At 36.6% G+C, this 15383-nt stretch overlaps 1 protein-coding gene across 11 annotated transcripts in view; it reads left to right on the top strand.

The window, feature by feature from the left end:
• The window catches only part of AGTPBP1 (ATP/GTP binding carboxypeptidase 1), a 195711-nt gene that overhangs the window by 103244 nt on the left and 77084 nt on the right, over positions 1 to 15383 (top strand). For 10 of the 11 annotated variants that reach the window (XM_054658866.2, XM_054658865.2, XM_016961056.3 and 7 more), the window contains one exon: positions 5707 to 6419. In XM_054658866.2, the coding sequence (XP_054514841.1) occupies positions 5707 to 6419 (713 nt within the window). The remainder of the gene's footprint in view (positions 1 to 5706; positions 6420 to 15383) is intronic. The other variant, XM_009456802.4, reaches the window with a different exon arrangement.

Below are 15383 nucleotides of genomic sequence, written 5' to 3'. Positions count from 1 at the left end.
ATATGATAAACTTTTGTTACTCTTTCTTATGTGTTTGAAAAGAATTCTATACTTGTTAGTCACAGTTGTCTATTTGCCTATTAGGACAAGATTGTTAATTGTGTTGAGAAGTTAAGTTCTCTTTTATCCTTATGGATTTTTATTCTTATTCTATTAATCACTGTGAAAAGTATTTTAAAAATTTCTCACAATGAAAAAATTTCTCACTTGTGATTATGATTATGAGTGTGTTTCTATTTGCAGGTCTGTTAGTTTTTTGTTGTATATTTTTTGAGGGTTATTATTTATTGTATATACATGTAGATTGAGTTTTCTTCCTTTTTGAGTTGGACTTTTTATCATTATGAAGTTACTATCTTTACCTCTAAGATTCTAAGACAAAAAGCACTTTAAAAAATATTAATATACTTATATTAACTTTTAACTTTTCAGTATCCTTCGATGTGTATTTTTTAAACAGCGTATAGTTGGATTTTAAAAATACCAAATCTGAGTTTTGTCATTTAACTGGAGCATTTAGATCATTTACATATAATTACTTCTATATTTGGATTTATATTTATGAAATCTTATTTTAATAGTTTTATCTCTTTATGTTTATCTCTTTTTCTTGCCTTCATTTGGATTATCTTTCTCTTACTCCACCTTTTCCCTATTACTAGTTTGAAAACTGTATATACAGTCTTTTTTTATTTTAATCAACTTTTTTGAGGTATAGTTTACATAAACTGTATCCATTTAAAGTATTAGTTTGATTATTGACAAATACGCAAAAATTCTAGTTACTCTAGATTTTCCAACATATTTATCAAAGTCTAAAGTAAATCAGGACCTTTCTTTCCTCTTTCCCTCAGCCATAAATGGAAACTTCGAGTATTCTAACTACCATGACTTCCCAAATCAACATATATATATATATATATATATATACACACTTTTTTTTTTACTAAACATAAAAAGCAAAGCAGTAACGTCAAGTGGGTTTTCTAAAAACTAGAGTTAAGATATATAAAAAACCTATTTGACATTACTGCTTTGCTTTTTTATGTTTAGTGTAGACTTACCCACATTTTTACCACTTTAAAATTTTTCATTACCTTTTGTGTCTCAGACCTTCTGTTGGGATCACGTCGTTTAGTGGCGTGTACTTGCCTGTGCACTTGTGCACATGCTGTCTTGCTCTCCCTCCCCGAAAGTGTCTTTATTTTGTAAACATTCTTAAAATTAGTCTCTTTCTCTGGTTACTTTTAAAAAATCAACTTTATTGAGTTAAAATTTGCATACAGTAAGTTTCACTTAAGTTCAGTGAGTTTTGACACATTTATACACCTATGTGACTACCACCCATTGAGACAGAAATATTTCTTGTCATTCCAGAAAGTCTCCTTGGGCCCCTTGTAGTCTCTTCATCTCCTGCACAGATGACTGCTGATCTGCTCTCTGTCACTGTGACTAGTCTTGACTGTTTTAGAACTTCTTATAAATTGAATCATACAGCATTTACTTTTTAGGGTCAGGCTTCTTTTGCTGAGCATATGTTTTTGAGGTTTACCCATGTTGCTGCATATAACAGTGGTTCTTTCCTTATTGCTTGATAGTATTTTATTTTGTAAATATACCACAATTTCTTTGTGGATGAGTGTTGGAATGTCTGAAGTTTTAGACTTCATTGGACTTTAATATGAGTAAAGTTGATAACATTTTGTGCACAAAATTTTTTGGGGTGGCCAGGCATGGTGGGTCATGCCTGTAATCCCAGCACTTTGAGAGGCTGAAGCGGGTGGATCACCTGAGGTCAGGAGTTCAAGACCAGTCAGGCCAACATGGTGAAACCCCTTTTCTACTAAAAATACAAAAAATTAGCTGGGCATGGTGATGGGCACCTGTAATCCCAGCTGTTCGGGAGGCTGAGGCAGGAGAATCGCTTAAACCCTGGAGCTGGAGGTTGTAGTGAGCTGAGATCATGCCATTGCACTCCAGCCTGGGCAACAAGAGTGAAACTCTGTCTAAAAAAAAAAAAATTTTTTTTTGGGGAGATAGCTTTCATTTCTCTTGGGTAAATACCTATCAGTGAACTTGCTGGGTGGTATGTATGGTAAGTGTATGTTTTTATTTTATAAGAGACTATTTTTGGTGGCTTTTAACATATACTTTTTTTGCTTTAATGCTACAGTTCCTAGTAATGTTGACTAAGTGTGGATTTTCTTTTTTAAAATCCTGTTTGGGATTTATTGTATTTGGATTCTGTGAGTTGTTTTCTCATAAGATTTGGAAAAACTCTGCGTTCCCTTCTTCAGTTACTGCGTTTTGTTTTTGCCCTCCCTCTTTTGCAATTCTAATTGAACGTAGACCTTTTTACTCCCTTTCATGTCTTTTAACCTCTTTTTTCTGTTTTCCTTTTCTTTGCCTCTCTATGCTGCCTTCAGATTATTTCATTAGAACTATCTGTCAGTTTCCTAATTCTCTTTTTGGCTTTGTCTCATCTGTCATTAGAAATATCTACTAGGGGCCAGGTGCGGTGGCTCAAGCCTGTAATCCCAGCACTTTGGGAGGCCAAGAGGGGGGATCACAAAGTCAGGAGATCGAGACCATGGCCAATATGATGAAACCCCGTCTCTACTAAAAACACAAAAAGTAGCTGGGGTGTGGTGGTGCGTGCCTGTAATCCTAGCTACTCGGGAGGCTAAGGCAGAGAGAATTGCTTGAACCAGGGAGTTGGAGCTTGCAGTGAGCTGAGATTGCACCACTGCACTCCAGCCTGGAGACAGAGCGAGACTCCCTCTCAAAAAAAAAAAAAAAAAAAAGAAAAAAAAAAAAGAAACCTTACAAAATGCATTTAATCAGTCTTTCTTGTTTTCTATATTTTATTTCTTTGAACATATTAAATATGGTCATTTCTTAGTCTGAGATTCTGGTAGGTCTTTTTCAATATCTAATGTTTCTTTTGGTTCTTTTTCCTTCTACCTTGTTGAATTGTATGTTTAGGTTTCTTTTCTTCTTTATAATTTTGTATGTGGAAATTATGTGGAAACTCCAGGAGCTGTTGCTTTTGAGAGTCACCATTATAGATTGAATCCTCAAGGGCTTTTGGACCACCAAAATGACATGAATTCAGGCTGCGAATCCATGTGATTTGATGGCCGGTTTTTAATACCAGTTTGTGAGTGGTGCTACTTTTCACCATCTTAGAGCTAAGGTTTAAAATTTAAGACAGTTGGCTCTTCTTTTTACGTGTTTTTTTTTTTTTTTTCTTTTGTGGTGGGAGTGTTTCTAGGACCTATATATTGAAGATGTAGTTCTGGAGTTTCATCTTTTTGAGAGGGAAATCACCTTAATGCCAGTTCAAGGTTTTTCTCCTGTCCTTCATCGCCTTTGAGATGGGAAAATCTGTACCCAAGGTCACCTGGTTTAGCAAATGTTTTCAAAGTGAAAGGTAGCTTCAGTCTTTAGCTTATCACATAGGGATCCCTTCTTCATTTGATACTTTGCCTTTATCCTTGCTTTCTTATCCACTTAATGACAAACTTAAAATATTTTAATATATGTAACAATTTTAAATATTTAATATATGTAAAAATTGTAAATAGTTCTGTGGGGTGGATACTTAGCCTACCATGTTTCCTACAAAATGTGTTTTTTAATGCAAACTTACTACCCCTTTAACCCTTTTAAGGTAGATCTACCTATTTCCTCCTTAGTGCTTCCACTGTCTTCTTGGCTTAGCTGTAGTACAGGGGATCCTGTGAATCATCTTTGAATCCTTGCTTTGTATACAGTGGACATTCAAGGAATAAATCACAATGGAAGATTCTTAATTTGGACTCCATAATGTATATAAGGAAATTAACCCAAATTAAAAGATCAATTGCAAATCCAGAAAAATATTTTCAAAAAATGGGTTAGCTGGAGGATTCATGTATGTATGTGTATACAAATTTTTTAACATGAAAATTTATACCGTAAAAAAAGAAAACCCTGTATCCAGGAACAAAAAAGTTACCTATGAAGGATTGCGACTGATTAACAGATGTATAGAAAAGTGTTTGCTTCCCAGTAGTCAGAGAAATGCAAATTAAAATAGCAGTAAGATAATATTTCTTATCTACCACATTAGAATTTTTTTTTTAAAAAACCATAGTATCGAATGTTGGCAAAGAAGAGAGCAGTTGAAATAGATACTCTTATGTATAGTTACTGGGAATATACATTAATACAAGTGTTTTTGGAGAGTTTGGTGTTCTGGCCAGTTTGCATTATTAAAATTGATTATAATATCTGATTCTGCAGTTCCATTTCAGTGCTTAGGAAATCATTATAAACAAAGCAAAAACTCTTTGCAAAAAGATTTTTATTGCAGTTTTGTATAATAGCAAAATTTTGGAAATGACTTCAATATACACCTTATTTATCTGTTTAAATCATCCAAAAAAGAATGATCTGGCCCAAAATGTTTGCCACTGTCATTCAGAAACCCTGCACTAGGATCTGATCTTTCAAAAATAACTCGTGTCATGGCATCCCTCCCTGTCATGGCTTCCAATCTCATTCAGAGTAAAAACCCAAATTCTTATAGTGTGCAAGACTCTCCAGTGCTTGGCATTCATCGTGGCATTCATCTTGTCCATTCTTTCCCAGCTATCCCATCCTTGCTGTTCTTTGAACACCTCAGGTGTTCTTCCACTCTGGGAGCTATGTGCTCTAGTCCTCTCTGCCTGGAATGCACCCCTTGTGTGGTGCCCTCACCGTCTTTGCTTCTATTTCATCTGCTCATGAGGCTCCCTAACCAATAGCATTTAGAGTTGCCATCTACCTCTGCTCTCTTGGTACTCCCAATCCACATTACATCCTGCCTGTCCTGTCCTCCTTTTTTTTTTTTTTTTTTTGAGAGAGAGTCTCACTTTGTCACTCAGGCTGGAGTGCAGTGGCATGATCTCGGTTCACTGCAACCTCCACCTCCTGGGTTCAAGTGATTCTCATGCCTCAGCCTCCTGAGTAGCTGGGATTACGGGTGTCCACCACCACCATGCCCAGCTAATTTTTGTAGTTTTAGTAGAGACAGGGTTTCACCATGTTGGCCAGGCTGGTCTTGAACTCCTGACCTCAGGTCATCTCCCTGCCTCAGCCTCCCAAAGTGCTGGGATTACAGGTGTGAGCCACTGTGCCCGGCCTTGCCCTCCTTTTTTTTTTTTTTTTCTGTAGAGCTTTACCCTTCTAATGTTCTATATATGAAATATATATCGTATTTATTACTTGTTGTATTGACAGTCCTCTTTTCTACCCCTATACAAATGTAAGCTACAAAAGGGAAGAGTTGTTTTTTTAAATGTCTTAAGTGCTTGAGACAAAGCTTGGCACAAAATGGACACTTCATAAATATTGCACAAAACAGACACTGTAATGTTATTGAATGAATGAATAACAATTTAGTTGTTGTCCCTAATAGGATTTTGGAGTCTTTATGTTTTTCTGTTTAGAATTCTAAGATTTCCCACATTTCTGTGAAATGTAGGCAAAGTAAAGTAGTTGTTATGAATTTTGTTGTGGTTAAAAATTTTGTCTTTTTAGTGAAATGAAAACATATCCGGTTTTATCCATCTTTAAAATTTCCAAAAATTTCTGAAGCAATATATAACATGAATGTATTAGTTTTGTTAATATGTTTTAATATTTACAGTTAAAAGTTTAAACATGTTTTTATTTTCAAAGGACTATGATTTAATCTCCAAAGAACCAAAGCCTTTTGTATTTGAGGGAAAAGTACGTGGTCCTATTGTTGTTCCCACGGCAGGCGAGGAAACATCTGGGAATTCTGGCAATTTAAGAAAAGTTGTAATGAAGGAGAACATATCTTCTAAAGGAGATGAAGGTGAAAAGAAGTCTACCTTTATGGATCTAGCAAAAGAAGATATTAAAGATAATGATAGAACATTACAACAGCAGCCAGGTGATCAAAATAGAACTATTTCATCAGTCCATGGTTTAAACAATGATATTGTAAAGGCCTTGGACCGAATTACATTGCAGAATATTCCTTCTCAAACAGCCCCAGGTTTTACTGCAGAAATGAAGAAGGACTGCAGTCTTCCTCTTACTGTCCTTACCTGTGCTAAAGCATGTCCACACATGGCTACTTGTGGAAATGTTCTGTTTGAGGGAAGAACAGTTCAGCTAGGGAAGCTTTGCTGCACTGGAGTTGAAACTGAAGATGATGAAGATACTGAGTCAAATTCATCGGTAGAACAAGCATCGGTTGAAGTACCTGATGGACCAACACTCCATGACCCAGACCTCTATATTGAGATTGTGAAAAATACGAAGTCTGTCCCAGAATATTCAGAGGTGGCTTATCCCGATTATTTTGGTCACATTCCGCCTCCATTCAAAGAGCCTATTTTAGAAAGGCCTTATGGTGTACAAAGGTGAGTTGCATATTTCTTCCCTCTTCTAAATAAGGCTATTGTCAAGATATGAGGCAGTCTTAAAAAAATTACTTTGGGCATTTAGGAAGATAATTACTGTGAGTTATAAGTTACTGTATTTTTAAATTCTGCTTTGGAAATTTTGCCTTGTTTTGAAATTGTCCTTGTTGGTTTACTTTATTTCTTGAGCTTATTCCTTATTCAGATGAAGCCAGAATGATAAACCTGACCATTGGATAGTTTAGAAATTTTCTATTAATACTGAATCTCAAAATACAAAAACAGATTATTTAATAATCTTTGAATGAATATTCTTAGCAATATTTGTTAACTTAGTAATTTGTCATTTGAACTTGAGTTAAGTATAGGATTTAAAAATAGGCTATAAATCACAACAGGGCAACTACAATCAACAGTAATTTATTTTGCATTTAAAAAGTAAAAGTATAATTGGAAGAAAGGATAAATGCTTGAAGTGAGGGATACCCCTTTTACCCTGAAGTGATTATTACGCATTGTATGTCTGTATCAAAATATCTCATTTACCCCATAAATACATATATATATACCTACTATGTACTAACAAAAAGTAAAAATTGAAAAAATAAAAATAGACTATAAATGAAACAATATAGACAGTATTATTTTGTAAAGTTTGCAATTTTAATTGGAAAACATTTTAATTGGAAATAGATAAAAGAACAGGATTCATAACAACAATAAGGTTATTAAATATTGCCAAGTAAGATTAGATATTGCAAGTAATATTAAATATTGCCAATGAGTGAATAGTTGTCATATAAAAATACCTTTTTTGGTGCATTTGGACTGGTTTTGGTGATTATGGAGAAGGTTTTATGATAATGGCTTGTATCAGTATCTGAAAAAAATTGTATACCCTTGTTACAAGTATAGTGTGTAATAAACAAGGAAGAACTTGCTGTATTTGATTCTCTTTAGACTATAAGTTCCTTCGAGAAAATAACTGCATCTTATTTTTTTTTACCTATAGCATCTTATATAATTCATTATTTTTACTTGGCAACTTAGTGTATGTTTAGTGCCACTGGTTGGCCCCTTGATCCACAGACGTGTCATCCCGTACATCATAGCATCAGAATGGGGGACTTACCTCCCTGGGAAAGATGTGTGGGAGTGGGTCTGTGCCAGGGCATCTACCATGTTACAGATGGCACCATCCAGAGGCAGCTGGCCTCGTGGAGTGCTACAGCGGCCTTCAAAAGGCCCATGTAAAGCTCTAGCTCAGGGAATGGTTGGGTTGCCATCTTGCAGCATGCAGTGCATACAGTAAATTAGAAATGTTTCCATAATTCCGTAGAAAGAATACACAAGCCTGGGAACCAGGAGGTGGGAACAGAAGTGGCCCTATTTAGTGTAGCATCCAGTATCCACCCAGGGACTTTCTGTTTTCTGTCCCTCCACCTCTGGGCTCTGCAGGGTTAGAAGTCCTCATTCCCAAAGTGGGTGCAGTCTTACCACAGGGTACAATGTAACAACAAGATGTGGTTGCCAGTGGGGTACTCTGGCCTCCTTGTGTCTAAGACCAGCAGGTGAGGGGAAAAGCATACCATTTTGACAACAAGTGATTGACCCAGATCAGCTAATAGAGGTAGGGTTGTTTTTACACAGTGGCAATGGGTTGACTTTGTGTGGAACATAGGCAATCCAGTGATTGGCCTGTTGCCTACTCCCTTCCTCAATTTTAACTGTGAATGGACATGTTACAGCCGGCCTGGAATGAGAATGATTACCAGGGGCTCACACTGCTCAGGAATGAGAGTTTGGATTGCTTAATCAGATAAGCTATCAAGACCTGCAGAGGTGATAGCTGAGGGTGAGAGGGATTTAAATAGATCCTGGGGCCTGGGTGCAGTAGCTCACCCCTCTAATCCCAGCACTTTGTCAGGCCAAGGTGGATGGATCATTTGAGGTCAGGAGTTTGAGACCAGTCTGGCCAGTATAGTGAAACCCCATCTCTACTAATAACACAAAAATTAGCCGGGTGTGATGGCACACACCTGTAGTCCAAACTATTCAGGAGGCTGAGGGAGGAGCATTGCTTGAACCCAGGAGGCAGAGGCTGCAGTGAGCCGTGATCGTGCCACTGCACTCCAGCCTGGGTGACAGAGCAAGACTCTGTCTCAATAAATAAATAAATAAATAAATAAATAAATCGATCGTGCCGCTGCACTCCAGCCTGGGTGACAGAGCAAGACTCTGTCTCAATAAATAAATAAGTAAGTAAGTAAGTAAGTAAGTAAGTCAATTCTGTAAGTAAGTAAATTGATCCTGGGGGATAGAGGTGAGGGCTTGCAACCCTGAGAACAGTTGCAGTGATTGAGGATGAACTCTGTCCCACTGTTTTTCTTCCAAGTTTCCCCTTAGGAGAGGCCCACAGGAGCATATCTCATTGTGCCTTGGCATCTGCTTTTTGAAGAATCTGAACGACCCACCTGGAGTGAGTCAGTCAGGCAGCAACTTGATATTTCTTCTTTTCAGCATCATCTCTTAGGCTCTTTACCTCTCCAAAGTCAAAGATGTCATCTTGACTACAGAAGGCACTTCCTGAATTTTAAGTGCTCTTTAAGCCCTGAAAGCAAGTTTTGTTATTAAATTGCCTCAAACTGAAAGTATTTTCTCTTACTAGCCTGTAATATTTGAGGTAAGGTTAGAAGGAAGAAGGATTATAGAAAAGAGGCATAATTTTATATAAGCCTCTGATTCTCAGCCTTAATTTTAACTACAAAGGAACCCTCTTATTTCCTCTCATGGACTTTATATTATGAAAGCTTTCATCGGTCAAGACACTTATTTAGATATTTTACCTGTTTATGTTAATAAGGGACATACATCCCTCCCAAGCAGTGCTTCTGAGCAACATTTGATAACCATTGCTAAACTCCATTTACTTGATTGTATATATCAATATGTAAAGAAACTTAACGTTTTAATTAAGCGTAGATGTATTATAGTTAAATGCATGGTGACTTTGACTAGCTGTCATATCTCTGTGAATGTCTGTATGCAGATTGAGGGCTACCACCCTTAGCTCTGGTGACCTCTGTCCTCTTTGAGCAGCTATTTCTGATACTGGGTTTTTTCCTTGCCTGGCTTGCTTGACCTTTCAGGTAATATTGTTCTATCCATGGTTCCAAGCTTCACTCCCTCTCTCTCCCTGACTGAGCCTATCCTGATGATGGAGGAATTTATACGTACTGGGAGTTACTGTGACTCTTCTCCAACCTTCTCTGTCTTAATATTTATGATTAGTTTTCTCACCTTGTTTCTGAAACATGGACCTCAGAATTGTCCTGTAAATGTAATCTACAGATTAGAGTCCAGCTTCTTCCATATATTAGGGCATCTGTAGGACTTTTTCCTGAAGTAATTGACATTCTTACTGCCTGTGTACAGTCTAATATACCACTGAGTTCAAAACAAAGCTTTAAGATACATTTTTAATAGTGTGAGGTAAGTAGCATGATAAGAAATCAAAAGGTGGATGAGAGTTGGTACAGGTGTTTTAAACATAGATATGTTGGTGTGCAAGGTAAAGTGCAAAGGAGATGCAGCTCAAGGAAACAAACACAAAAAACCTGGAAATTCAAAACTCTGTTGTTGGCTGGGCGTGGTGGCTCATGCCTGTAATCCCAGGACTTTGGGAGGCCGAGGTGGGTGGATCACGAGGTCAGGAGATTGAGACCATCCTGGCCAACACAGTAAAACCCTGTCTCTACTAAAAATACAAAAAATTAGCTGGGTGTGGTGGCACATGCCTGTAGTCCCAGTTACTCGGGCACCTATAGTCCCAGCTACTCACTTGAACCCGGGAGGCAGGGGTTGCGGTGAGCTGAGATCGTGCCACCGCACTCCAGCTTGGGCAACAGAGTGAGACTCCATCTCAAAAACAAAGAAACAAACAAAAAAACAAAAACAACCAACTCTGTTGTTACCTGTATTTGCTCCTAGAAAATTTGCGATGAGAAAAACAGGACTGGCTCCAAAATGCATTTGAGAATCGAGTGATCCACGTCTCTCCAGAAGTTTCAAAGATTTCTTTCCCTATAGAGATGTTTTCCCTTTGATTTTCACGACCTTGATGGAGATGTGTTCTGATTTGTTGCTGCAGAAATAAGTCATAAATTCTGAAGCAATCTAAAACCTTTGTCTGCTAGTCTCTCATCATCATATAATTGTATGGTGGTGACTCTTACCAAGTTTGACTGATTTGTATACCCTGTGTTTTAAAGAACACCTTTCATCATATTTGTCGCTCCATTTTCCTGCCATATTTGCCAACATTTCTGTGGGTATTAGATAGTTGACATGCAGCAGGAGAGTATAACCATATTTCACTATGGAGTTGTAGCCCTGAGAACGATTGCATTGTTGAGGATGAAGGTTTCATATTTCAACAAAACAATATGATTCTATTCATATTACTTAGATGTATAGGACTTCCCCAATAATGTTAATCACCTTAGCCATGACTACTACAAAAAATAAAGTATTTTTATTTAAAAATGTTTACAGATTGTGTAATAGACAACAGTACTTTGGTATTTGAAAGTTATTGCCTTTCCCCTCCTAATTTTATATATTCTTTGCAAATATAGTTAACCCTTGAACAATGCAGAGGTTGGGGCACCAGCCCCTGTGTGGTCAAAAATTCAAGTATAACTTTTAATTCCCTCAAAACTTAACTACTAATAGCTTACTGTTGGCCGGAAGCCTTACCAGTAATGTAAACAGTTCACACTTATTTTGTACATTATTTGTATTATATACTGTATTCTTGCAATAAAGCTAAGTTAGAGAAAAGAAAATGTTATTAAGAAAATCATAAGGAACAGAAAATATGTTTACTAATCATTAAGTGGAGGTAGATCACCATAGAGGTCTTCATCCTTGTCAACTGGCTGAAGAGCAGGAAGAAGAAGGATAGGTTGGTCTTCCTGCCTGTCTCAGCAGGGGCAAAGGGGAAGGAAAATCCACTAATAAGTGGACCTGTGCAGTTGAAACCTGTGTTGTTCAGGGGTCAACTGAGTTTTTCAAGTGTTTATATGGGAGTTACGGTGAGCAGTGCAGTGTGGATCTTCACAGGTGCATACTCCAAAGCCTCCACTCTCCCTTTTCACCTTTTTACCCATTATTTTTGAATAATGGGTAGGAAACTCTTCAAAATTATTTGTTCCTCCAAGTAACACTAATGTGAGACTGGAAGAACATATGTGTATGGCAGAAATGCTTGGATAATTGGGTTAGACTTGATGAGAGGGGTGAGACCATATATGTGGTGAGACATCTTGTCAGGGCCGGGCAGGATGCTCTCTGAAAAGCAAGTTTTAGACTTAACTCTCCCACTCTGTGTGTGTGTGTGTGTGTGCGCGCGCACATAAATAACTATTTCTCTAGATAACAATTTTCTCAACTTTTTAAAAGCAAAGATTAGACCAGTGTTTATCAAATTTGGGTTGATACTCATTAGTAACCAATATTAAAATAACAGTGTGTCACATGTAGTACAGCTAAGTATTGTTTCATAATTATTTTGATTCACCTCTCTGTTTCTCTTTTGTAGGCTTATGATCTTTAAAATGTGTTTCTTGTTGGTCATATTAAAAAAGTTTGGTAGTCATTCACCTAGGTTAGGGTTGGCATACTGCGGTCTGTGTGCCAAATCCATCCCAAATCTGCCAAATCTGCCCGGTTATGTTCAGCCCATGAGCTAAAAATGGTTTTCACATGTTTAAGTGGTTAAAACAATTGAGAGGAAAATAAGGCTTCGTGGCACATGAAAATGATATGAAATTCATACTCGTGTCCACAAATAACACTTTGTTGGAACATAGTCATGCCTTGTTTTTTAATGCATTGTCTATGACTGTTTTTGTGCTACCATGGCAGAGTTGAATGGCTGTCATGTGGCCTGCAAAGCCTATCTGGCTCTTTGTAGGAGAAGTTCGCTGACCCCTGTAGCCACTCTGAAGGCTTTATGGTTCTATATTTGTGATAAAATATCAAATATAGTTCAGGTTAAAGGTATTTCCAAAGTACTCAGAAATGCTTATTTTAAAAAATACATTGAGGATGGTAATTCTGGTTTGCTTATTTGCCTAGTCTTCTGCATCTTATTTTTGAGCAAATGATGACATTTTGTGAATTATTTGCCAACTTATCACGTTCCCTACCTGAATGCATTGTAAATGAATGATGTCAAAATTAATGAAGAATTACTGTTTTATCACTTTCAGAAAAGGAAACATTAGACTCCTTTACATGATTTCAGTGAAAATATCCTGATTGTTATTTTGAATTTCTACTCTACAGTTTTCTTATGTGCAATCACTGTTTTAAAGAAAGTTCAGTATAAAATGAATAAAACTTGGTTAAAAATCTCTTTACCTCCAAATGAAAGAGAAACAGTCCATTATAAGTAAGATTCGTATCTCAATGTAGATAGCACACTAACATTTAAAAAATTGTATTGCAAACACACTGATGATTACTTAAACCTATATTTTTGGTTTAAGTTGGATTTAAAATTAAAATTAAATTTATCTCTTATTTTAAAGTATGCTTAGCATTTTTGGTGCATTTTTTTCTGTTTTTATAGTCCATAACATTAGAGAGTAGGAAGAAGTCACTTTTTGTCATATCCTGCAGAGATAACCATTATTAACATTTTGATTTATTTTCTTTCCATTGTTTTTTCATATATCCTAAAAAACAAAAACAAAAACAAAACTAGGTTTTTTTTTTAAGACAGGGTCTCGCTGTGTCACCCAGGCTGGAGTGTAGTGGCACGATCTCGGCTCACTGCAACCTCTGCCTCCCAGGTTCAAGTGATTCTCTTGCCTCAGCCTCCCAAGTAGCTGGGATTACAGGCATGTGCCACCACTTCTGGCTAATTTTTTGTATTTTTAGTAGAGATGGGGTTTCACTGTGTTAGCCAGGATGGTCTCGATCTCCTGCCATCGTGTTCTGCCCACCTTAGCCTCCCAAAGTGCTGGAATTACCGGTGTGAGCCACCGTGCCCGGCAAAAAAAAAAACTGTATTTTTAAAAACGTTTTATTATAAATTACACTTTTATATAATATGTAATGCCTGTTGTAAAAAACATTCAAGGTATTTTAAAAAAATACGCTTATGAAAATAAAATGAAAAATAAGGGAAAGGAAATGGTGACAACCACAAAAGCATGGTTAACTTAACTCCAAATGAGAGAAATGTAAGTTAAGATGTACTGAGATATCATTTTCCACATATCAGATTGGCTAAAATCTAATTGAGCATAACATTCTATTGATGAGGTTATGGAAAAACAGCCTCTCTCATACATTAATTGAAAGAATTCATGTATGAGAGAATCTCAATTGAGGGAATGTCAGTTGAGAATACCACTGGTAGAGGGTGGTTAGACAGATTCTATCAAGATTAATGTGCATGTTTCCTTTGACATGTCAGTCCCACATCTGGGAATTTGTGAGATATGTTTATTTCATAAATCTCACATGTCTGTGTGCACACATAGTTTGCATACGTGTGAAGTGGCGTTCAAAGTTTTTCATTGCAGTATTGTTTTGAGATTGGATACAACTCAAGTGCCTATTTGTCAGGGACTAGTTAAATTATGGTGTAACCTTTTTATGAATAATGTGCAGTGGTTGAAAAAACAAAAAGCTGTCTATACCCTGATAGAGGTGTAAGATGTATTATAAAATGAAATAAACAAGGTGCTTGTTTTATGACGTTTTAGACTTCGTATCAGAAGGAGGGAAAAGCAGTCTACATTTATGTTTTCATCAAGTAAAATCTGGAAGAAAAGTAATAAAAGTAGTTCCTTGATTATGTGGATGGAAGATACAGGTTGTGTTAATAAGTGAGACTTTTCATTTTTTGCTTTTATATCATACTTGATTTTGTGTAATGCCAGCATATTACCTTTTCAGAAATTTTAAATTAAAAAGTAGATAAAGAATTGTGGCAAAGGCAAAATAAAGAAAACAAAACTCTGGATTTCTTATATGAAGTTTAGAATGGCTTGGAAAACACAGGTACTTCTGGAATTGAGGCAATAGTGGAAGAAGTATTGGTAGGAGTAAAAGCAGCAGATAGCTTTTATTAAAGACATTTTAGGCATTTTGTGGGCCAGACACACAATTCAGTAACAAGCATTTTATATGCAGTGTATATATGCATATAAAGTGTGCCATTTAATACTATAGCAGCTCTATGAGGAAGGTGCTATTATTTTTCTTATTTTACAGAAGAGTAGGTTGAAGCTCAGGGTTGTTGAGTTACACTACTGGTAAATGGCAGAGCCAAGAGTCAAACCCTGGTCTATATCATGAGCCTATCCTGTTGATCGTATATATGTACTGATCACATATATATGTTATACTCTCTGTAAAGAAGATGATCTTGAATCTTCTTTCTAGCAGATACAGATAATATGGAACCTCAGAGCATACTGTTAATGTGATGAACATTTCCCATAATGTTCTTACAATAAATATAGCAATGAGATTTACTAAATGATTTCTTGTAGTGTTGCTCTGTGGTTGAAAACCTAACAAAGTACAATTTTGCTGGTGGCCACATATCACATGTGTTTTTGAGTATGGACTGAATAGGCTATATATTTTCTAGACAGTCCTGCATAAATTATTCCTTTCCATGCCAAGTCTTTCATAAATGTTGAATGGCAGTAAGTTTGAGGTTATAGTCCCTGAGAGTACCTAGACTATTTGTTTTGACTGGAAAGCCATGTATTTCAATAGTTGGCTGGGGTAAAGGAAGGAAGAGTTGTCATTCTTTTATAAAAGTTGATCTGCTTAACACAAATACATGTCTGAATAAAAGACTGTTTCCCTCCTTTTTTTTTTTTTTTTTTTTTTTTGAGACAGAGTCTCGCTCTGTCGCCCAGGCTGGAGTGCAGT

Source organism: Pan troglodytes, chromosome 11, assembly GCF_028858775.2.
Source record: "Pan troglodytes isolate AG18354 chromosome 11, NHGRI_mPanTro3-v2.0_pri, whole genome shotgun sequence".
Lineage (NCBI taxonomy): Eukaryota > Metazoa > Chordata > Mammalia > Primates > Hominidae > Pan > Pan troglodytes.
The sequence above is the reverse complement of the archived record's forward strand: the minus strand, read 5'-3'. Positions and strand labels throughout refer to the sequence as shown.